At 35.4% G+C, this 23307-nt stretch overlaps 1 protein-coding gene across 1 annotated transcript in view; it reads left to right on the forward strand.

The window, feature by feature from the left end:
• The window catches only part of ARID2 (AT-rich interaction domain 2), a 111199-nt gene that overhangs the window by 44517 nt on the left and 43375 nt on the right, over nt 1–23307 (forward strand). Inside the window, exons 4-6 of the mRNA XM_064508195.1 lie at nt 18339–18472; nt 19380–19598; nt 22681–22748. Of these exons, the coding sequence (XP_064364265.1) occupies nt 18339–18472; nt 19380–19598; nt 22681–22748 (421 nt within the window). The remainder of the gene's footprint in view (nt 1–18338; nt 18473–19379; nt 19599–22680; nt 22749–23307) is intronic.

The following is a 23307-nucleotide window of genomic DNA, read 5'->3' on the forward strand; positions in this document are numbered from 1 at the left end:
CTGTTTGCTATGTCCCTGTGCCATATAGATGAATCTTAAAAGTCCATTAATGAGAAATAATTTGAAATTCTGCTTCTTGGGTTAATACTATAAAAAATTAGGAAATGGAAGTTTGCTTCTCTTTTCCTAGTGAATTGGTTTCTCCATATCGTATTTCTTAAACAAGACCCCTTATTTGTATAGGATGGGATAAAATGGCTTGTAATATCTTTTTTTTTTTTCTGTCCTCTTCCTGTTAATAGGAGACGTGTTATTGTTTCCTCCAGCAGTAACCATACTAACCAAAAAGTGACACCTTACATGACCATAACAGAATGTAAAAAACTTCAATTGTAATGTGACCCTTGTGACAGGGAGACTAAACCTGGTATTCTGGGTACTTTTTCTACTCTCAAATCGTGATACTAGCTGGCCTAGCTTTAATGAAAGGAGTATGCTAAAATCAGTTTGCTAATGGAGTGGCCCAGAACTGGCATGAATTTTATTGTGACTGTTTTGACCCTATTTACATATTACATGGAGCTGTTTGTATTTTGGGGACTGTATCTCCTTGGTTCTGTGTTAGTTCCAAAGAGTGCTTTTATCGCATTTTTATTCAAGTTTATAAAAAAAAAGTGATATTACAAAGTATTTCATTAAAGAACACTTTTCAGTTTCATGTTTATCTCATGTATTACTAAGTAGGTAACTAACCTAACTTTCAAAAATGTATCATCTTAGAGCTTAGTCATCTTTATATTGTGCTAATTTTCTTTCCACTTCCACTCCTTTCTGAAAGAAGATTATGTGTTTGAAAACAGCCAAATACTAGTGTATTGAAATAACTATGATACTATGTTATCATGAAACCTTATAAATAGAGAGCTGAGAACCTGTTGTTATCTAAGAGCTAGTATGGTGGTTTTTACTTGTGGCTTACTTCTTAGGGATTCACAGAAGATGGCAAAGAAAAGGAAAACTGTTCTCACTAGGCTGTTAATGTGCTTGATCCTTATTTTTCTTGGGAATGTTGTAGTCAAAAGAAAAGTGGAAAACACTTGAGTTCCTATATTGTACTATTTTTAATTTGTAAGATGTATACATACATCAGTGTGTTTTATATTGTACATATTTAAAATATAAATTACATGGGAGGTTTTCTTCCTTTACACACTCTGAAGTAAAAGTGGAGTATTTTGTTATGATAATAAATCACTATAAAAATGGGCTACTGTTTTGTGAGTATAAATAGTGTCAAATCCTGGTCTCAGTCATCTTGAACCAGTTTTTGTTTAAATGAAAAACTAAAATATTTGTATTGATTTCATCAAAATTACTGCACATTTACACTTTCATGTACTTTATTCTTGTATTCACAGACACTATTATTAGTGCTTGGAACAGAGGAAAACAAAAGGAAATTGGTTTCTTCAGAATTTGATTTTCATTGAAGGACTTGTATTTTAACTAAAATTTTGTATTCCTGAGTCTGCAAACAAGCAGCACTAGAAAGTTTTAGCTTATAACTTTTCTGAATTTCTGATGATTGAAATTGGCCCGAGCCGAGCTGGTTTCACTGTAGATGTTCCCATCGTTGCGAAAATGACAAGAATAGTGGCAGCGTTACACTGCAGCAGCTTGAAATATCTACTACTGTGGGCTGTACCTACAGCTCTTTAAAAGACAGAAAAAGAAATGAAAAATGGCGTTGATTAAGGGGAATTGATCGTTACTTAATAGAAGGGAATATATGAAGAGAGAACCCAGTGCTCAAGAGATTCTTAGAAGGGGGGAGAAAAGGAGGCAGGAAGAAAAACACTTTTTTCCCACTAATTTCTTTTAATTTCTTTTCTCTTTTGCCAGGCAGATTTTAAGTTTCTCATATGTGGTAGACAACGACTGTAAAAAGCTGGATCCTTAAGAGATACCTTAGCACATTGATAGGAACCCCCAAAGGCTGCATCCCCCCCCCCCCCACACACACACACAGTTTAATTTCTAGTATGGTGCCCATCATCATTGTAATGTCTGAGCACCTTCAGGTATTTCTTAAAGCAGTGCTAATTGTTCATTCCTTCTATCATGATCTTTCCAAAGGATTGGGCATTATTGTTCATTCTATGTTTTTTATGTTACTAAAAGAAAGATTTGCTCTTTCTCCCCAACTGTTGAAAACCAGGATGTTAAATGTGCGGTAGAAAGTACTGAAGATTTGTTCTTAATTTCTTGGGAACCTCTCAGTTTGAGTTTCTGAGGAGGTTTGCTTTTTGTACAAATGAGCACTGTCTCTTGGTAGAACGTTTTACTGGCCTGAAGAAGAATCATCAAACGTATCCAAGGCTTTAGGTGATACTAAGCTAGCCTGGTTTCAGCATACTGTGTACTTGAAGAAAAGGACCAGCACCTTACTGCTTTATTAGCTGGAAACTAATGTGAAGTGTCCACTTTCTGTGCAAGTACACTATTGTATTAATCTGTAGCCAGATTTTCTGAAAACTGATGATGTCTTGACCAAATTTTCTGCATTGTCATAGTTGAGTGGAAGGGGGAGGAAAGCATAATTAACACATTCAGTCATTATATGCTGGAATGATATAGAGACGTTCCTTGCTAATCAGAGGTGATACACGGTATTGTTCACAGATAGCGCTACATGTGAGGTTAGTATCATCGATAAAGCAAGAGTGTTCCTAAGCTGCACAGTGTATGGTCCAGTTCTGCATATGTAACTAAGTAAAGACATAGCTATTTCTGATGCTTCCCTCTACTTACAATCATGCCCTCAGTCTTTGCTTCAGTTTCAGCAAGGTGTGTATTGTCTATTAGATGTTTTCATCTTATCATTCATGGCATTGTCTTTGTAGGAGAAGTAGAAATGTATGCTGAGGAGGAAGTAGGGACATGCCATCTGCATGTTGCCATTTTTTTTGCAGTACTGATTGAATTTTTGCATTGAGAGAGGAAAGGCCTAAATTTTCAGTATATTTCAAATGAGTTGTGGTAGAGGAAGATCTGATATTTTTCTTTTTGAAGTCCTCTTTATGAGAATAAAAGAGAATCTGGCATGTGTCTCTGTGTATAGGTGCACATGCATGTATAGTTGCTACCCATCATTTTATTTTCCTGAAGTTGCTTTTAATTTTTGTTTCAGAAAAAAAGTCCTCCTGAAGTATTTCAGTATGCAACAGAAAACACAAACGAAGTATGCTATTCTTTCAAAGATGCCTTCAGTGGGTAATATTTTCCTGTAACTTAGCAAAGTAAAGTTGGAAGGGTCTCAAGAGATCACCTAGCCGACACTGCTCCCTCTTACTTCAGTGTTTGTCTAAAGGACATGGAATGCTAGAGATTTCAGGTCTTCCCTGGAAACCGTTTCAGTGGTTTTTCCTAATGTCCAAGTTGTGGGTCCTTGTCCCTGTTCCTTCCCGTCCCCTGCTTCAGTTTGTCATTTACTGTTTCTTACCCACTGCGGACAACAAAAATGGATTGGTCCGTTTCTTGCTGCAATAAAAATTTACCATCTTGAAGACTGTTACTATATCTTCCCCCCCGGTCCCTGCATGCTATCATGCCCCAGCTCCGTCTTCCTTCTAGTCTAAGCAGTTCAGGTTCTTTCAGTCCTTCCTCTCTGCTCCAGTTTTATAGACCTCAGATAATTTTTGTAGCCTTACTCTGACTTTTTCTCTGTTTTGTCCACATTTTTCTTGACATGCAATGCCGTAGACTGTATACCATTGTGATTGAGATAAGAGCAGTGCTGAACAGAATGGCAGGGTTTAAACTTCATTACTACTTTCTTAGCTATGGAAAAAAGCATTCAAAATTAGATTTAAAATTTTTATTACAGGTGGGCCTAGTAGAAAACGGTTGGGGGAAAAAATCCCTCTAGTAACTTAAGCATGCTGTCATTAAATGAGAAGTATAAATTCTATACTTTTATTGTATGCTGTCCTGAAAGAGAGGATTCTTCAGAAAGTTGTTAAAACATACTGAAATAAAATACTTTCTTGAAGGACTTTATCATTGAAAATGGTCTGCTGTCTCCACTGGCCCAATGCCCTAAGTGCATACACAAAATTTTCTTGATTTCATTTTTAGAGTATACGTAGCATTTAATGATGTTCATAATTTATGTACTGCCTAGAAAGAAGGCTCTGGGGAAAAAAGGATAACATTAGGATTATTGACTGGCTGCAAAAAGGAGTACTTTCTTACTTTATGCTTGAGGCATATGTAATAATGTGAATTTGTTGCTTCGTATAATGAACTTTTGTTTTCAGTCTTAGTATCTAAGTTCACAGAGTTCACAGTTCTTACTCTCTGCCTCTTAAAAATGCACATAATATATTAATTGCAGAACACTTCTCTTCCCACAAATTATTTCTGTTCAAAATATTTGCAGTACAGTAAGCTCTACCAGGCTTACCCAGGATTTGAAAAGCCTGGTCAATCCACAGTGAAGGATCAGATTTTATCTCTGCTAAACCCCAGACCACCAGCAGGGACTCAGTAGCCTCCCAGCCATTTCTAATACTTAATGCCTGAATGCTATTAATACAATTTTCTGTTTTTTAGCCTTCCTGTAAAAGAACACAATTCCTTTTCCAATGTATTCAACATCCTCTTAGTAGCTGTCTATTCAGTTTTTAAATAAGCTTACAGTTCAACTATTTTTACCAGATATTTCTCAACAGCATTCTCATTTAGTAATTTGTTAGACAAAAGTATGTTTATTTCTTTTTTTATGTATATATTCAAAATTTTCTCCTCTTCCTCCCTTTAAATCAGTTTGCAGTGATTATCTTTAATGCCCAAGATGGATACTTCTCAACAGGAAATCTGATCTTTGGGCTTTATCTGTATTCCCCATGCCCTTTTGTTCTTTCTCTTTTATCTTTGCATATGTTCTAATGTGTTTGCATTACAGTTATACAAGCCAAAGCAAAAATGCTTTTAAATCTTTCATGATTATTATGTCACTGGTAATTTTAAAATCTTCTCCTAAGGAGCAACACTTAATATATCTGTCAGCTTTCTCCATTCTGTATCAAAATTTGTGTTAAGTGAGAACCTATCTGTGTAGCATTTCTCTGGGTGTACCTGTATTAGTAAATTAAGTGTGTCTGAGGCTAATTGACACAAAATGGCTCATATCCATAATCTTAGCCCCAAAACAGGGTGACTGTACTCACATTTACTATTGGGAATGTTCCCTGACCAAGGGTAGCTCCTGAACCGTGCCTATGACTTGTTTGAGAGAGTGCTAGCTGGCCTGGGCTGAATGAAATTGTTTCAGGCTCCAGTCTAACAATTTAATAACATAGGCAGTTCACTTCCATGCATGGGAATGTTCACAGCACTATTTGTTTTGCTAGTATAGATAAGTAGCCTTTACGTCTTTAGACAGCTAAATCAATATGTTACTTCATCATCATCATCTCTAAATTTGTACTTCGCTGTATTCTGAATGCATTGGGATCCTTAATAAGCCCTGGACAACATAGTGATACTTCTTGATTGAAAGATGTAAAGTTAGTCATTAATTATTTTAGTTTCTGTCTGAGCATGTGTGTGTTTAAAACATACAGCTATTTTTAAGTTGATTGCATTTCTTCTTACCAGCTAGTGTCTGGTGAGATCCCGAGGTAACAAAGCGACTCCGTCCCAAGGCAGCTTTTTCCTTTCCCTGTAGAACTTCAAGAATTTATGTTCCTTTTGTGCAGAATCCTGGCAGGATCTTCTTAATCGGATATTTGTTTCTGTTCTCACTTTTTGATGAATTTTGATCTATCTGGTAAAGTGTTCAAGAATTTGTTTTCATATTTTTGTTTGGTTTACCACATACATAGGGACATGTAAACTAGCACATTTACTTTGATTATGTGGTCAAAGTGTGGAATGCAGATTAGCAGAGAAATTATAAATATATTTTAATTGCAGGAAAATGTTTTATAAGATGAAGGTGGAAAAGCACAACTGTTACAATGGCTGAGTCTGTGCAGAATCTAACAATTAAATTACAGATAGTTCTGTGAGGTGAAAACATCATGTAGCAATGTCTTTAATACAGATTTTTAGATTCAGTAGATTTAAGAAACAGCCTACAAGCATTAGAAATCAGTTCTGCTTTTTTTCTTCCTTGTGTGCTTTTATTTAGTAACTGTGCTGAACAAGGTTGGAAGAAGTATTGCAGAAATGTTTGCTCTGGTGGCTGGAACAATTGTGAGGAATCTAGAAAACTTATTTCTAGGCTGCTGTTTTTAGGAGGAGATTCAAATCTACAATTATTGTTCTCTAGAATAGTTCCCTTCTTCCCTTACCAGTCTTCTTAGGGGAATCCTATCTGCCCTTCTTGTCAAAGTAGCAGAGTGTAGATTAACAGACAGGAGAGAAAGGAGGGAAAAAAAGAAGAGTCTGACCCATTTCCACTAATGAAGATACTCATCTGGCCGTGTGGAGTGTGGACTTTGAAGCCTTGTGTTAAAAGCTGCCTGTGTATTTTGCATTAAGAGTGTTTATTGGCATGAAATATGCAAATATGAGGAATTACAGTTTTTTTAAATTTTTTGGTGCCTTAAGTCATGAGAGTAAGTATTTTTCTGTTTGTCTTTTCACTGCAGTTTGAGAAGTGTAATCTTCCTGAATTTTAGAAACATATGTGAGATAAGTATTTGTAGCCGAAAGGAAGGAAGTAAGGCTTTGCAGATGAAGCAGTTTGCAGTTTAGCAATTTTTTAGCAATTAGTTTGCTGTTTTGAGTAAGTGTGTAATTGTAAGTATGTGACTTCACTGAGAATATTCACATATTTTGTGCAATATTTTGCTATATCGGGCCTTTATAGGAGAAATTTATTCTGGACAGAACAATAAGTCACCTTCTGCAGTATTGTAGATATTTGTGCTGTTTACTATCGTTTGATAGAAACTCAAAGAACTGGAAATCGTTGGTAGGAGAAATTCTTTTCAGGGCATTGTTGCAGTGTAAATAACTTGTGTAATGACTAGCAGGCAAAAAACCTGAAGAATTAACATCTAATATATATATTAAAAAAACTAATTCTAGTTTTCCTTAAAACACTTAATGAAGTACTACTTTGAAAGTGCACAAGGGAAGGGTTTCTTATTTTTGTTGTGCTAATACTATCCTTTTCTGTTTACATATTTGTTAATGAAGTTACGAACTAAAGACAACAGGGAATCACCTCCCTAATTGTATGTACTCCCAAGGCTGGTTTACATTGTGAATTTGGGGAAAAATACAAGACTGAATTGCCATGGAAATTTTCTCTTTAGTGAGAACAGTTCTTCAATCAGGTCAATGACAGACTGTCAGGAGAGAAGTTGTATTGCTGTAATGTGTGTTCTCTTTTTTTTTATCCTCCTCCTTCTGGATTAACTGAAGAAAACCAAACAAAAGCAAAAATCTTTTCTTCTACTTTAATTTCACAGTAGTTAAACTAAGAAGTACTTGACAAATGGACAGATACCTGTTTATAATGCATATAATTTTCTTTGTATAGTTATATAACCAACATATAAATATTAAAATAACTACACAGACGGTAGGTTTTCCAGTCAATTTCGCAACTATTTATGTTATCAGTTTTGAATGTTACACAGATTTGTACCTGCATGAAATCTGTAAACATGGTTTTGCATTCAGATGTCTTTATGGACATAGTTCCTTGTCTGCAGAAATACTTCTGGAACACTTGGTTGTTACATCGGAGGTGGTCAAAATGCTTAACATGTTTAGTACACTTCTCCTTATTTTTAATCTTGTGAGTGAGTCAAAATATGTATTCAATATTTAGCTTTAATATTAAAATGACCAGTTTCTTTCAGATGATTAGTATTTGGGAAAATACAAGTCACACTTTTTAATGGAAATAAATCCCCAGCTTTAAAACTTGCTGAAAGTTACTGCACTTTAAGAATGATTACTTGTGTTCTGATTTAAAAATAAATAATGTGTATTATTTTATGCATAAATTTATACAAAGATTTTTCTAAAGAATATTCTTAAAAATACACTAGTTTAATAGATAAATATTTATGTTGTAGTCAAAACGCCACCCCCTCCTAGGATATGGTTGTGAAAGAATGAATGTATATATGTAGGCAATTTTAATGTTAGAATTTGACACTGGACTTGGTGACTTAAATATTATTCACTGAACACAGGTTTTTAAATTCATGCAGCTTGTGTATTACAAGCAATGCTGTGTATAACTAAGGCTATATAGCAAACTGCATTTAGTTGAATGTATTACTGTTGTATCACAAAACATGTTGTAGTGTAGAGAGATTCACTGTATTGCTACCAGCTTTGTGCTGGATTCAGGACTATTGAAAGCTGTTGTATAGACTTTCAGTGGCATTCAGGATTACGGGCAGCGCTGCGTGCAATCTGCTGGTCAGTGGTTGCCTGAAACCAGATGTCTGGTGTGGGTGACATTACGTTACTGTGACTTGCTTTGGACTGGTTGCACTACTGTTAGCTATAATTTCCTGTGCTTGCATACAGCGATTCCTGACACGTGTTACCATTCATATTAGTGCATCTTTGCTGTACAGATATTCTTGTATTCAGGCACTGGGGGGAAATCCAGGTGGTACTATAGGTTGCTTTTCCAAGTAGAGTAACTTCTGGAGGTGTCTAGAATTCGTGAGCATGTTATGCAGATAGCAAAAAATCTAGGGGATTCTGATGCCTTGTTTGAAGAACTAAATCCAGACTGTTGGGATACTGACAGGCTGGGTGAGCCGTCATCCTCGGTGGCAACAGGATGAGCATAGTATTAGTGAGATGAATACTTCTGGGAATTGTCTTTGTGGAAATGTTAATTTCTCAGATACAGACTGGAGAACAAACACTATTAATAACGGTACAGCTCAGTTATTCCTGGATGTGAAGCCTATCAGATTTGATGAAACAGCTGCTGAAGCAGTAAGAGGTGATGCTGTTTTAGAACTTTTTTTTTTTGCAAACAGTGAGAATGCAGTAGAAGAGTTGGGGAAAGTAACTGTGGACCACAGCCGTGGATCACAAAGGGATTCAGTTTAAATTAAATTAAAACATAAATAAAAACAAGACTGTAAATGAAGGATCTTGATTTTAAAAGAGCAGGCATTAATATATTTTTGCATTATCTACAGTATAATAGACCAGAATTTGATTGCCTAACTGTCAAGACTTTGTCAGCTGGGCCCACTTCTTTTGCCATATGCAGATTTCCCCATGCCATCTTTCTGCCAAATATGACCACAGGGATGTCGGGATTTAAGATGTTTTGGAAGAAAGTGAAAGAAATGTTGAAGCAGCAGGAGGTCTGATTTTGGTTTTAGCTACTATTTTGACTAACAAATCGTGGTGAATGAAGTTTTTCCCTTTTATATTAGGACTCCCCCTCCTCTTCCCCACAGCAATGCAAAAGGTTCTTCTCAACTTAGAGATAGTCAAAATATATCTTGCTGTTCTGTTCACAGTGACACAGTGAATTACCCAGAATCTGTTGGAGTTCACAACAGTGCAATTTCTTAAGAGACTTGGATTTTTTCCCCCCTGCTGTCCCAATCTCTTGAAGTTGCACTCCAGCATACACACTTTAGTTGGCTGGCAAATGTGCTTTCTTCTTCTTCTTCTCCATTAGAACATTATTAGAAATAAAGCATAAAATAAAAACATTTTAATTTCTTTGCTCATGGTGTAGAACTTGTTTTCAGTGACTTTAGTATGTGTGTTTGTTTTTTAACTTAAAGGGCACTGACTCTTCTCTCCTTTTGTTGTTGTAATGTCTAACAAAGTGAAACTTCTGAGATTGCTCATAAACTTTACCCCTCTTTTACTAACATTTGCTAACATTTAAAAACATTTTGCCTTAACAGGGATTCAGAAGTTCGTTAAGGAATGTATTTGGTTTTCTTCTTGCAAAGGCTTTTGGCTAGATAAAAGAGTTTTAGCTAAATTATGAGTAAAACATAAATTGGGTTATCTATCATATAATCTTACTTAGTCTGTGTTACAAAGTGTTGTTAACACATTTAATTTTAAATTCCCATGCATGTAATCTTTGTTTATATGTGAATCTATTAAAAAGTTTATTAAAAGAAGTTTAATCTGGATGGGGCCTTCCAAGTTTGCTCACAATTTGCCTAATATATGAAGGAGTTGTGTGTTAGCGGTCAGGGTGGAGGCTAGAGTTGGAGAGTCCCTGGTATGACACATGTGGTTAAATGGGGCTGCGTGTGACCTGACCTGTGAAGAGGGCTGCTCAGGCTGGAGGGCCATATTCTGCTGCCAAGTAGCAGAGGGCACAAGGCCGGAAGTTTGAAAAGCACGACTGCTGGACTTTCCCATTGATCCAGCAAGCTGGCCAAGTACAGTGTTAGGGCATTTGATTTGTCAGCCAGCCTTACTAGTTGGTCACAGTAAGCCAGAAATGAAAGTACTACTGAGATAGAAGCACATGTGGAGTGCTTCCCTGAGTGCTTTACCTGCAAGGTAAACGTGAGGGTGGGAACCACCCAAATGTTATTTTGAAGCATTCAGGTGCAAGCACCCGTTATTACAGTAGTTGGATGTAACTGCTCAGTCAAATTCATAGTATTCTTGGGGTCAAGGAAGAAAGCCCTGAAGAGACTGCTGATGACACTGGTGAAACACTCACGGGGATCAAGTTTCAGACAGTTGGTCCGTGTACATTAGAAGTGTGAGCAGAAGCTCGAAGTGGGCTGCTGAGTTAGGCATTTCCAGGAGCTAGTTATGTTAAGGGGCTAAGAGAGGGGTTTCATAAAGCCACTTCCACGAGGTGAGTAAACCAGTTGGATGTTATTCGAGGTAGCAGTGGCAGCAGGCTGCTCAAGCCCTGCTGTGTAGGAAGCAAGCGCGTTCCAGAGCATGGCACCAGGCTGCACTGTGTGTACTGGCAGCAGGAGAATTGAGCGTGAAGTGCTTCGGCCCTGCTGAGAAGCAGCCATCTCTATGATTAAAATACTGTTTGCTATTATTAAAACTTACAAATGTATCAGATATTCAAATAATTGTAGGAAGCATGATTCATGGTATAAGGCAATGATTTATTGTCTGGTGAAGATGTTACTTTTTAAAAAGGTTATGGCCTTTTTTTTGGCACCACAGGTTAATGAGTGCTTCCTTGTGAAGAATTCACATGTGGAACTGGGCAAACCATGTGTGAGTGCAAGAACCAATGTTCTGCTTATGTCGGGGAGGATTGTAATTGGAAACTTGGGCAGTATTTGTTTTTTAAGTTCCAAATCTTACAATAGTATGCCATTATTTGCATCTCCATTAACAGCTTTAATTTTCTTTCTTTTGCCTTCAATATTTTTGTTACTTGCTTTGTTTTACTCAAGTATGGACCCCTGCTTTGAAAATTTTCTAGTTGATGTAGCCCACCATGAAGTTGCTGAGTCTCTTCAAGGCAAGATTAATGCCAAATAGGGGCAGAGGGAGACAGTACACAGTGATTCTCTCTGAGTGGCAGAAACCAGAAGATAGAGTAGTGTGAAATCCTTATTACTTTAGGGACTTTGTCTTATGATTATCTGGAAGGATGTTACTGCTTATAGGATAGCAAATAGGGAGAGGGGATGAGCGAATGAGCTGGGAGAGTATGTCTGTTTTCCTTAATAGCGGGAAGTGTTCAAGCAAACAGAATTGGTGTAAGTTAATGTTGTTAGTCCCTCATTAATAATGCTTCTGAAAAAGTTCAGGAAGGATCAGCTGGAGATCTATGATAGGAACAGTAGCAGCTTTTCATTTAGCCAAATGCAAAAGGAAGGAGGATCAGAGTGTCGGACTGTAAGGGGTGATGCTGTCTTCTCTGTTCTGTCAGACACTGGCTTACTAAGGGTCCGACAAATTTACCATGTCCTGATGTAGTGAGCCAAAATATCCAAATAGGCCAGGTGCTTAACAATGATCTGTAAAGGAGGTTGACAAATAGTAAGCGAGCAAGTAGGTAGAAAGTATGTAGCAGACTCCAGATCCTTACTCAGAGACCATAATAATCTAGAAGTCTAAATCCCTTTTGATACAAATTCTCTATTTTTGAGAGAAGACTCAAAAAGCACCACAAGTGTTCCACAAATCATAGCTTGAGAGATCATTGCATACTATAAGCCCATTCAGCACAGCAGTCCTGAATTCGTAGTCCTGAATAATTCAGTAGTAAATGCTGCATGCCACTAAGCTTTACATAGTCTAGACTTCCTTTTATTAGTACTTTTCTCAAATGTCTGAAAACAAGCCTGAAACCTTGACTGAATAAAAAGGTATGATGTTATTGAAATAAATATTTTTAGTGGACAAAAGTATTCATCATCTTCGTAAAACTTACTTTTCTTATGGGCCTGAATGAAACAAAAGAACATATTGAAGTTCTGTCACAGGAACAAAATGTATAATGTGTAAATTTGAATTTCAAAAAGAGTTCTTTATTTTTTTAATTTCCAATTCAAAAGATCCTTAAAGGAACCAAGTCTTCAGAAAGCACAAAAACTACTTGCCCTTCAAAAATTGGCTAGCCTTCACATGTCTCTTGTTGTCATTGTTATTCTCTTGTATTTTAGTACTTTACTTGCCTAGTAGATCTAGCTATTAACAAGATGTTAAAAAAATGTTAAGCCTTTCAGAATAGAGGTGTGATCCAAACTGAAAGGAGGGAGTGGCTGTAAATTGTCAGTGCACCCTTCAGTTTCTTGAATATTTTGAATCATGTGTGCACTGGGCTAACATTGATTTAAGATGCCATGCTAATGGTATTGGGCACAGTCCCTTCCAGTTTGTGTATAGGAGATAGTTTTCTTCCCTATTCCATCCTCATCAAGGCTTCAATAGATTATGTCATTTTTTTCTCAGAAGCCACTGAAACTTTTATACACCATATACTTTGCTTGTTTCATAGTTTAATTCTGGTCCTTCATTAAATTAATTGTATTGATTCTTTTTTTTTGTACATACCAGCTGCATTGTTCTTTCAGGGCCTAGTCATTCAGTTGGCATTGAAATTGAAAGAGTAAAAGATTGTCAGATCTGCTGTTAGCTATAAACAACCCATGACTATGCTGAATTAAAGAAGCGTTCTAAATTTCTGGAATCACTTTCTGTGACCAAAGTATACATTTCTAGCCTATAGATCTAAGTTGCTTTGAAGCTTGCATACATGAGGTTACTCTTTTATAACTATCTGATCATGATTTAGGAGCTTTTGCACAGCTGTTTCTCAGTAATAGAAAAGCTCCATTTATTACATTTAAATTATTCTGCTGTTTTCTATAGTAGCTGAACGGCAGACAAGCAAGATTAGAATTTAAGACTAGTAAAGCTCATTTACAAGCTAATATACCAAGCTCCCTCTCTATCCTAAAATTCCAGGTGATTCATTATGTCTCTACAATAAACAAAAAGAGAGTGTGGAGGATTGAGGTCTGTGCAGTTGTCTGTAAACAGTCAGTAATTATGCAGCATTAAGGAGTCATTCTCAATCAGTCTGTTACAGTTTGGTTATTACAGTTGAAATTCAGTGATTTTGATATTGTTAAATTCCATGGATTCAGAAATAAGGAAACATCCTCCCTCCAAACTAGCGGTTTGGAGTCTCTTAAAAGGAGTAAGTGTATGTGCTAGAGGCGGAGAAGGTCTTTCTGTTTGTCATGTGCTTATTTTTTGTGTCCGCGAAAGATGCTTTCAAGTTCTTTGGTTCATTTGACACTTTTTTTTTTTTTTTTTTTTTTTTTTTTTTTATTCTCAGCAAACTTTAAGATTAGTTTGACGCAAGATAGAAACAGAGGAAGAGAGGGAGTGTTCTTTGACAAGGTGGAACTTTGTCACAACTGAATGACAGCTAAAGGAGCTGAGGACTTAAAGGTGTAGTTGATACTTGCTTTGGCATAGGGAAAAATTAGTCACGTGAGGTGATTATTGACTAGTCTGGTTTTTCTATGAAATATTAAATATGACATTTATTATAACTTTGTGAGAGTTGTCAATACTGAAAAAAATTAAGATCACTTTCGTTTGCAAAGGTCTTTTATTTTTGTACATATATATGAAAATTTTCTTCTTAACCCCCCAAATTGCTTAGTCAAACAGAGTAGGAAACAATGTAATTGCTTTCAGAGAGGGAAGAAGGGGAATATATTTTTTTAGATTTCAGTATGCCTGTGTTCGACAGAACTATTTCAACACATTTTAATAAGGCAGGTATTAACAAAGGAGAATGTCTAGGATATTTGTATTATTCAGCTCTTCTGGGATATGGGTTTAATAAAAATTCAGTATTTAAAAGTATTTAAAATTATTTTATTTGGTTTATTTTAGAACGTATAAGGCATATTTTAAAAAAATGCTTAAATAGCTGTTTATTCTTGGTAGAATGGACGAGTCCAGAAAAAGGTGGGAGTAGACTTTAAAACTATATTTGAGTACCATATATGTTTCTGTAAAGGCATTTTTATGTCCTTCTCTTAAATATTTTTACAAAATGTTATATTCAGTGATGAGAGATGCTAAGCTTAAGCTTCGACTCAAACCAGCAAATATGAGGAAATTAAGTCTAGCCTCGGCACTCATGCTGAAGTTGTGTTAGACAGGCTAGGCCAGTCTAGCTTATGCCATTACTGAAATGGCACATGCATATCTCCTTCTCACCATCCTTAGCTATATACACCTGCTGCTTCCCTGTACCAGCTCTAGTATTCATCTGATGCCTATTCAGTTTGATAAATCAGCAGAAAACAAAACCAGAATCCTCCTTACTTGCTAAGTGAGCTCACTAGAGAGTCCAGCGTGCCAGAGTTAGTGTGAGAGACTGGATGGTCAGAAGGGGAGGGAGGGTCAAGCTGTCAGATGGCCTTGGCTGGTCATTGAACTACTCCTTTAGGTCTTGATCATGGGAACACGTTTATGTGGACACTGTTTAAGTTGATGGGACTTATTCGTAGATTTAATTAATCTGATTCAGGACTTGGTGAAGTCGGTATCTTTTCCTCAGAGTATCTTTTCCTCGATTTCAGTGGTTTTTGGTGATCTCATAAGAGTATAAATCAAAGCAGATATGTGTGTATCTGTTAGAGAAATCAGTTCTAGATCGTTAGGTTTTCTTTTGACTTAGTATCAGAAGTCAGACTAGTTTTGTGAAGTCATCTTTTCAACATTAATCACCTCAGTTACAGTACAAACTCACTGAGTCAAACCCTGATGACAGTGATGATGATAGACTCAGTGATTTACTGAACAGTTTAAAAAGCAAGCAAACAAATGCTGGTAACGGGTGGATGAGTAGAAGTCTGCAGTGCTAAGGTAGTGATGCTGTTTTCCAGGGAGTTGTATTTTCTTTACTGTCTTGTGATTGACCAGTGTTTTAACTGAAAAGTATTGGAATTATTCCCAGGTTCATATGGACCAGGGAAAACTGGAAATACCATGGTCCTAAGAGCTTTTAGATTTGCACGTAGTTCAGGATCTTGCAGAGCTACGTTCTGTCTCATGAGTTCAGAAGCCACTAGTAAGTTAACCTTAAAATTACCAATCACTAACTGGGAATTCAGCCTTTCAGAATACATAAGCCACAGGTATTTCTTCAGTTGGCAGTCACTAAAATATTTTCTGGGTTCAGAATGGTCAGAACAGGGAAGAGGTGATAATCGCAACGTAGATGGACACAGCGCAAAACCAAAAGAGAGCACCAAAAATGAGCACATCTGTCACGGGAAGAATAAGATACTCTTCAGATGATTTAAAAGCTTGGATTCCTAGCTTTAAGAAGTGGAGATGAATGTTTTATCCCAGTGAACCTTGTTTTGTAGCTGTGTCTGGTATCTACGCAGTTATTCTGAGAAACCAGTACAGATACGCTTTGGAACGCACATGGAGTCATGGGACAAATAAGATTGCCCACTGCATTATTCACCAGGCTTTCCATCTCTGGCTGTTCACTTGAATGTTTGGCTATGCTACTATAGCTTTGCACTTTTTTTTGTCATTTTATCACATATATTCCACAGTGTGTGTACTTCATCTCCACTACTTTTAAACTGTTTAATCCCATACTATTTTTTAATATTAATCTTGCGTGCAGAGGTTGAGCATAGTTCTGAATTCAGCTGTGCACACTCTCCAGTGCGTGCATATATATATATATATGTACTAGTTGTTTAACATTTTTTAAGTTATTATAAAATGTTTAAGAAGTTCTTAAGTAAATGATACTATGGAAAATGGAAATTGTCACATCTAATCATTCTGTGTTTTGTGATCGTCATGCTCAGTGTTACAGCATTCGTTTATAAGATGCTTAATTCAGTGCTATGAGAAGGAAGTGTGGGATTTGGGGTTTTTTTTGTTTTTGTTTTTTTGTAATAAGCCTTGAATAGAAGCAGATAATGAAGTGGTATAAAGCTACGGTATTACTTTTCTGGTAAAACATAACAAGGAAATAAAATAATAAAACAGTTCTGTAAGTACTTAGGTCTTACGCTCTCTAAATAATCATGTTAATGCAACAAAGAGTCAAATGATTTATAAGGGATCTGCACTAATTATTTTTTTCAGTTTACTTAGAGTAGCGTCACTGATACTCATATGCTAAGAGTCACCATTTGCCATATATAAGCTGTAAGTTGTATTTGGCTTTAAACTTTGGATTTAAAATTCAAGGGAAGGGAAAGAATGGGGATTAGAGGGGAAGGAGAACGTAGGTGAAACAGCATTGAGGTTTAGAAAACTGGGGAGTGTCGAGTTGTAAGTTTAAGAAAGTTATGAACAACTTAATTTTTTACAATTTTGGTTTTTTACAGATTTTAAGTTGAGATCTCAGTAGTATAAATCAGGATTTTTAGTTTAAACTGAAAAGGAACAGTACGTAAATACATTTTTAGATGGATTTGAATCTCCAAAAACAAAATGATATTGCAGTGAGGACTTCTGCTGACTCCTTAGCTCACTCAAAAAGTCTAGGTAATAATGAGGATGCTATAGCAGTTGGTCACATAACAATAATACATACAATTCTGATGTTACTTTGAATATCCTAAGTGCCAATCAGACACAAATCATAGGTGCGTATGATGCAGTGCATCATCATATACCCTATTGACCCTTCAATTTTCTTCCTCCTTTAGGCTAATTAAATTCTGTAATGTACCTTTTTCTTACCAAAGAATGTGTTTTCTAATTTTTTAAGAGTGTGATTATGTCACTGAGGTGTCACTTCATGAAGTAATTAATCATTTAATGCATGTGAATTTTTTCTCAGAAGTAACTGAATACTGTTTTCTTACAGTTAAGTAAATGCTTCAAATCTGTCTGATTCATCAAGAGTTAATAGCTTTAGTGCCTGTTGACAAAAATGATGCCAGAAGTTTATTCTTTTTCTTAAGATAGTAAATAGTTTTAGAATAAACAAGTAGGAAGATAAAGCTTTTAGGTGATTTCCTCATTTCCTGATTATGTGGTATTTTAAGTATGATTTAATTGACTTGATATTTTCAGTCTTCAGTACCGTGAATGCTTGTAAATGTAGGCAGCTTTATGATTTTTGAATGAAGAATATTGAAATTATTTATCAATGTAAAGTTAAGGCGATGGTAGGCCTTTTATTTCATAAGCTGGAGTATAATAAGTTCTGAACATGATACTTTTTAATGCTAAATTAACAAAGTTAATAAAGATTAATTTTCCAAGCTGATTAACTATGTACATTTGGTATATATGGCCTCTGTTCTTGCAGTCTGTTCTGGGATAGCCTGTCACTGCATACAGTATAGTCAGCATTTTTTTTTCTAGAGGATTCCAAGGGATTTCCAGTAGTGATTAGCTGCAGAACTCCTGACCCTGAATTGTTGCCTTTAATATATTTAAATTCTTATTATTGTATAATAGCTTGAATTTGGTATATTGTTTTTCTTTAGTTCAGGCTAGAAGAAGCAAGTGTTTTCCTGGACTTGACCTCAATATGTTGATTGGTAAACTCTGCAGAATACTTTTTCATGATGCTTCCACCTGCAGATTTCTCTTGGGTAACAAAAGAGAAATCTGATTTGGAAAAAAATAGGCTTAGTCACAAGAGGGCTCAATGGGTTGTAATTTAGCTAGGGATTATTGTTTGTAAATATAAAGAAATTTCATATCTAAATCCATAATTCCACATATCTGTATCTTCTGTATCAGTTGTTGTCAGTCTGATTCATGGTCTGTGTTTTATATCGGTTTGATTATTGCTTCTAGTAAATCTCCGTGTTTGTACAGTTTGTTTCCTTTGGCAGTTCAGCTCTTGGAGGATGAAGGATTTAGTTGTACTATATATGTATTCAAAATCTTTGCTTTCTTTATTCCAGTTATCTAGAAAAGTATGAGAAAGTCCATCATTTTGGGGAGGAGGATGATGAGGTACAACCAGGCAATCCAAAGCCACAACTTCCTATTGGTGCAATTCCAACTTCCTATAACTACCAGCAACACAGTGTGTCAGGTAAATTTTTGAGGGGGGGAGAAAAAGCTATTTTTTCCATTTTATTTTTATATATTTTTATATATTTTATATATATATATATATATATATATAGGAACAGGGTACAGTAAGTAATCTGTATATTAATTTACAATGTTAATAAATCTATCAAATCTGTAGGTCATTCAGATTATTAATTTAATACACTCACAAACCTTTCCACTGTGAACCAAAATAAAATAAATATAAAAACCCATCAACTGTTTCACTTCTTTCCAAAAGTTTCCCTTTCTAAATAGAAGGGCTAAATAGTTACTTGTCTGGAAACAACATATCCTGAAAATTTACAAATTTTGTTTCTGTCAGATTAATCAGATACTCAATTCATATATTTGGCTCTGCAGAGAAATGATTAATTAAACTTTAAAACCTGAGGAATCAAGCTCATGCATAAGGCAGTGAGAATCAACACCATTGTAATTTACAAATGAAAGTAGGAATCTTGAAAAGAAACAATAAACAAATCCGAAGCCAGTGTACTTTGTGGAATGGAATTGTAATTAGTTGTGCAGAAAATAACTCAAAATTACGTTACAGCTCAATTCAGCTTTAATTAAAAGTTTATGTTTTCAAAGCTTTTCTCTTGGAGAACATACTGCAGTATTGCAGTTGCGAGATGATGAAGGAATTAATATCTAACTAGGAAGGTACACAACTATGTAGAATGTACTCAGCATTCGGGCCAAAGACAGATTAAAAAAAAAAAAAAAAAGAAATACTGTAAAAGCTTGTTAAAACCCACAATACCTTATTAATAAACTGTTTATAATATTTATCATTCATAATAATATTGCTACTGTATCATCTGAATATTAATTTCTTAGTTTAGCATGGAAACATTGTTTTAATTTATTTCTTTCTTATTTAGATTACCTTCGTCAAAGCTATGGGCTGTCTATGGACTTTAACTCACCAAATGACTATAATAAATTGGTGCTTTCACTGTTATCTGGACTCCCAAATGAAGTGGACTTTGCAATTAATGTATGTACTCTTCTTTCAAATGAAAGCAAGCATGTCATGCAGCTTGAAAAGGACCCTAAAATCATCACTTTACTGCTTGCTAACGCTGGGGTGTTTGATGACAGTAAGTATGTAACAAACATTTTTGCAACAGAAGGAGTCTGTACCTTATTTATAGCATCTTTCTATGTCTTTTACAACCCTTGATAATCAAAATGTTTATAATTTTATTGCACTGTAATATACTTAAGTGTCTAGCTTTTCTTTCTACCTCTTCCACAGTCATAGTTTATATCTGAGTTGGAACAATACAGACACCTTTTCAGTTAGGTAATTTAAAACAGTATCATGTAGTAATGTAGTGAAATGTAAGAATTAGCTTTTCATTAGTAGAGTTGAATTATGCAAGATGCTCAAATTCACAACGTTGAATTTCCACTACTTCTAATATATTAGTGTTTTCCTTTGAATTCATAGTGCCGTTTTGTGTTTGTTTTTTAATACTTTTTTGGTGGCAATCACAAATTAAAAATAAAAAAGGGGGAGTCTAAAGACAGTGACCCGCTAAGATTTTATCCTGGTACTTCACTGTCAACTATGGTAAAATTCAGAAAACAGAACTCATGGAATAAATATTATCTTACTCTGGGTTTCAGAAATACTTAATATATTAGCACTTTCATTTTTGAAGAGGGTCTGTTCCACAAAAAATATTTCAGGATGTTGAATTAAATTCTTCTGTCTGAAGTACTCAGTGTGGCCTCCATGCCAAGTTGCGCCTTGATAATTTCTTGTCTGTGTTTCTGTTTAGGAGAGAACAAAAAAAAGTTAAGCTAAACCACACTAAAATAATAAAAGCCTAGGTCCTATCTCACAGTCATGGGGAGGAAGTATCTACTGTTTTTATGTCCTGATCTTCGATACTGTATTATTGCTGTAAGAAATTGCTGAAATAAGCATTTTTTTTTTTTAGCTAAAAAGTATTTAAGCCTGCAAGTATGGATGATCATTTCTGTTTGTCGAGTATAAATCTGCTTTGTATGTGTAAGCACGAGCACAGTATGGTATGTCAGATTCTGTTTTTAAATTGCAGGGAAGAATCTGTTAGATCCTATATACTACTTTTTTATATCATTAGCATTTTTACCTAATCATTTGTAGCTTTCTCTCTCTCTCTCTCTCTGTGTGTGTGTGTGTGTGTGTGTGTGTGTGTGTGTTGTGTTTTGTTTTTTGTTTTTTTAGTTTTACAGTGTTGCAGTAGTCTTCTCCAGCTTTTTTGTCCCTCAGGTTTTTGGCTTGTGCCCAAGCCCTTCAGATGTGATTAGGTCTCAAATCATATGATACAGTCTGCAGCTAGCCCAGTCACAAGAACTTTCAAAGAAAATATTTGAAGGGAAAGTGAAGTTCAATTTAGTCCACCTTATTAGTGATTCCAGCATGCTTACTCTCTGAATATTTTGAGTTTGTCATCTCTCCGCTGTTTCTTTGATGTAACTTTTATGGACTTAGGATTTTGTAAGTAGAATTGAAGCAGGTTTTATGCTGTTAGTCCATGATTTCTTGGATGGCGCAAAAGTAGACAGTGTTTTCTTGAGTTCTAAACTTGGACTCCAAGCACAGACTTGTTGTTCCGTAGCTGTCCTCTGTTAGTGTTTCTTACACTGAAAAATATTTGACATACAGTCCAAGAGAAGTGACAAGCATGTAATGGACTTGCTCTTTTCTTTCATGGGGGAAAGCTTCATGTTCTTCTTATCTGATACACCCAGAGATTTTATCCTCTGCATAAACCTAGGGAACATCCTATCAGCGTTAGGACTTTCCTCTTGTTCCCTTGGCTTTTGCCAGTGGTAGTGGAAGGTTTAGTTCCAAAAGATGCTGTATTTTGGCACTGATAGACCATTCACATTCCAAGTTCCTCAACTGTAGTCACTGAGACAAGATGTACTTCTCTCTTCCCTCCTGAAATCTGTTGCTTCTTAGAGCAGAGGTGGAGTGTTTTGGTGTTTCTTAAAGTTTGATAAGCCTGTGGGTTTTTATTTTTATTTTTATTTTACATTTTCAAACTACTTGGGAGAAACTGGGGAGAAGGAACTTCGAGGGTAACATGTTTTTACAGAATGAAGCTTCAATTTTAATGCTTATGTGCTTTTATATTATACATAATGATAAATCTGTCAAGTTTGATGATTAATTTAGTGATTAATCTGTGAGTAGCAAATTTAAGTTAGTATGAAAATACTGTCATGATGATATGATAATTTCAGGTGTAAATAAATGATAGCTTGTTAATTTTATTTAAAGTTCGTATGGGTTTTAGATCTGGCTCATGTAATTAAGGTTTTATCATTGTTCATATTTATAATGCGGTGTTTCTGGGGAACAAGAAAAATAAAATTTCTTAAGCTTTTTTTCCCTAAAAGTCTGAGATGACAATTATATTGCATGTGATAGAACAGCCCTGATGTTTGTGCGATATACAGCATCTTGAATATGCAATGCTACAAAGCCTTGAGTTGAAAGCTGATCTAGTCCTTTAAGTGAAATTTGTAGCATTTTGCTCAAAACAGTAAAATACTATGAACCAGAATGTTTAAATGTAACTTTATGTGGCATTAGTTCACTATAGAACCATTGCAGGACAGAGTTTATTTTTAGATTGATTGAAGCTCGTATTTGCCGCTTTCAAGGAGTGATGGATATATATGTGATAGTGGCTCCACCACACATCCAAAAACATCCATTACACTTCCTGGTTAAATCTTGACACTTTTAATTGAGTGATGTCAAAATCTTGCTGCTACTATTCTGGTTTTTAGAAAGCAGTCGTGAGAGTTTGCGTATTTACTAAAACAGTGTTTACAGCTTATCCTGTGCAAATGGAAAATAGTTGCTGATGTGAGATCGAGTCATCTTGACTCCTCAAAGAACTATAGAAAAATTTCCCATGGCTTTTTAGAGGGTTCACAAGCTAGTCCATTCTTTATGCCTCTATTTAAGCTGTGAAACTGCAGTAACCATTAATTAAATGACTGTAGAAATTTCAGTGGGTTTATATAATATAGTACAGGATTTTTTTAAGGAAAAGGAGACATTGGAATAGTCTGTAGAGTTGTTGAATCCTTATTTCATTTATGGATTAGTAAAAAAAACAAGCAAAAATGTTCAAAAATTTTTTTTACTGAATTTTCTTTTTATGATTAAAGCTTTAGGATCATTTTCTGCTGTATTTGGAGACGAATGGAAGGAGAAAACGGATAGAGATTTTGTTAAGGTAATTTTAAGAATATTAAACTATTTTGCACGGCATATGGCGGGTATCAAATCCTTGAAAAAAAGAAGGTAAGATTTATTAGCATATGTCTTGAACTAGTCTCAACTTTATTCCTTTGACTTAAATACAGTAGTACAGTAAATCACAGTTATTGTAAAAGTGTGATTGAGTAGGAAGAAAAGTACTAAGAAAAAATAGGTATAGACTAAGGAGTGAAGAGGTTCCAGGTTTCTCCTTGTAAGAAAGCTAAAGCGTGTGTGAGGAAGAAGCTGTTTGTCTAGCATTTAGCCAGAAAACAGAATGCTGTTTTTTGGTTTGTTTGTTTTAATGTTGGGATCAGTAAAAAACATTCTGGATTTGAAAACTCTTAAGCCCGTGACACAAGAAGCACAATGCAAATTTAAGATCAGTTAGAAATGGGAGTTAGATTCAGTTAAACTATTTTGCACAAGACTTTTTTATCTTTCCACCAGAGGGCATGATCTACTGTACTAGTAATGAAATGAGGTAAAAAATATAACCAGAAGTTGTTTTGTATAAAACTTGCTCTTTATCCTAG

Source organism: Dromaius novaehollandiae, chromosome 1, assembly GCF_036370855.1.
Source record: "Dromaius novaehollandiae isolate bDroNov1 chromosome 1, bDroNov1.hap1, whole genome shotgun sequence".
Classification (NCBI taxonomy): domain Eukaryota; kingdom Metazoa; phylum Chordata; class Aves; order Casuariiformes; family Dromaiidae; genus Dromaius; species Dromaius novaehollandiae.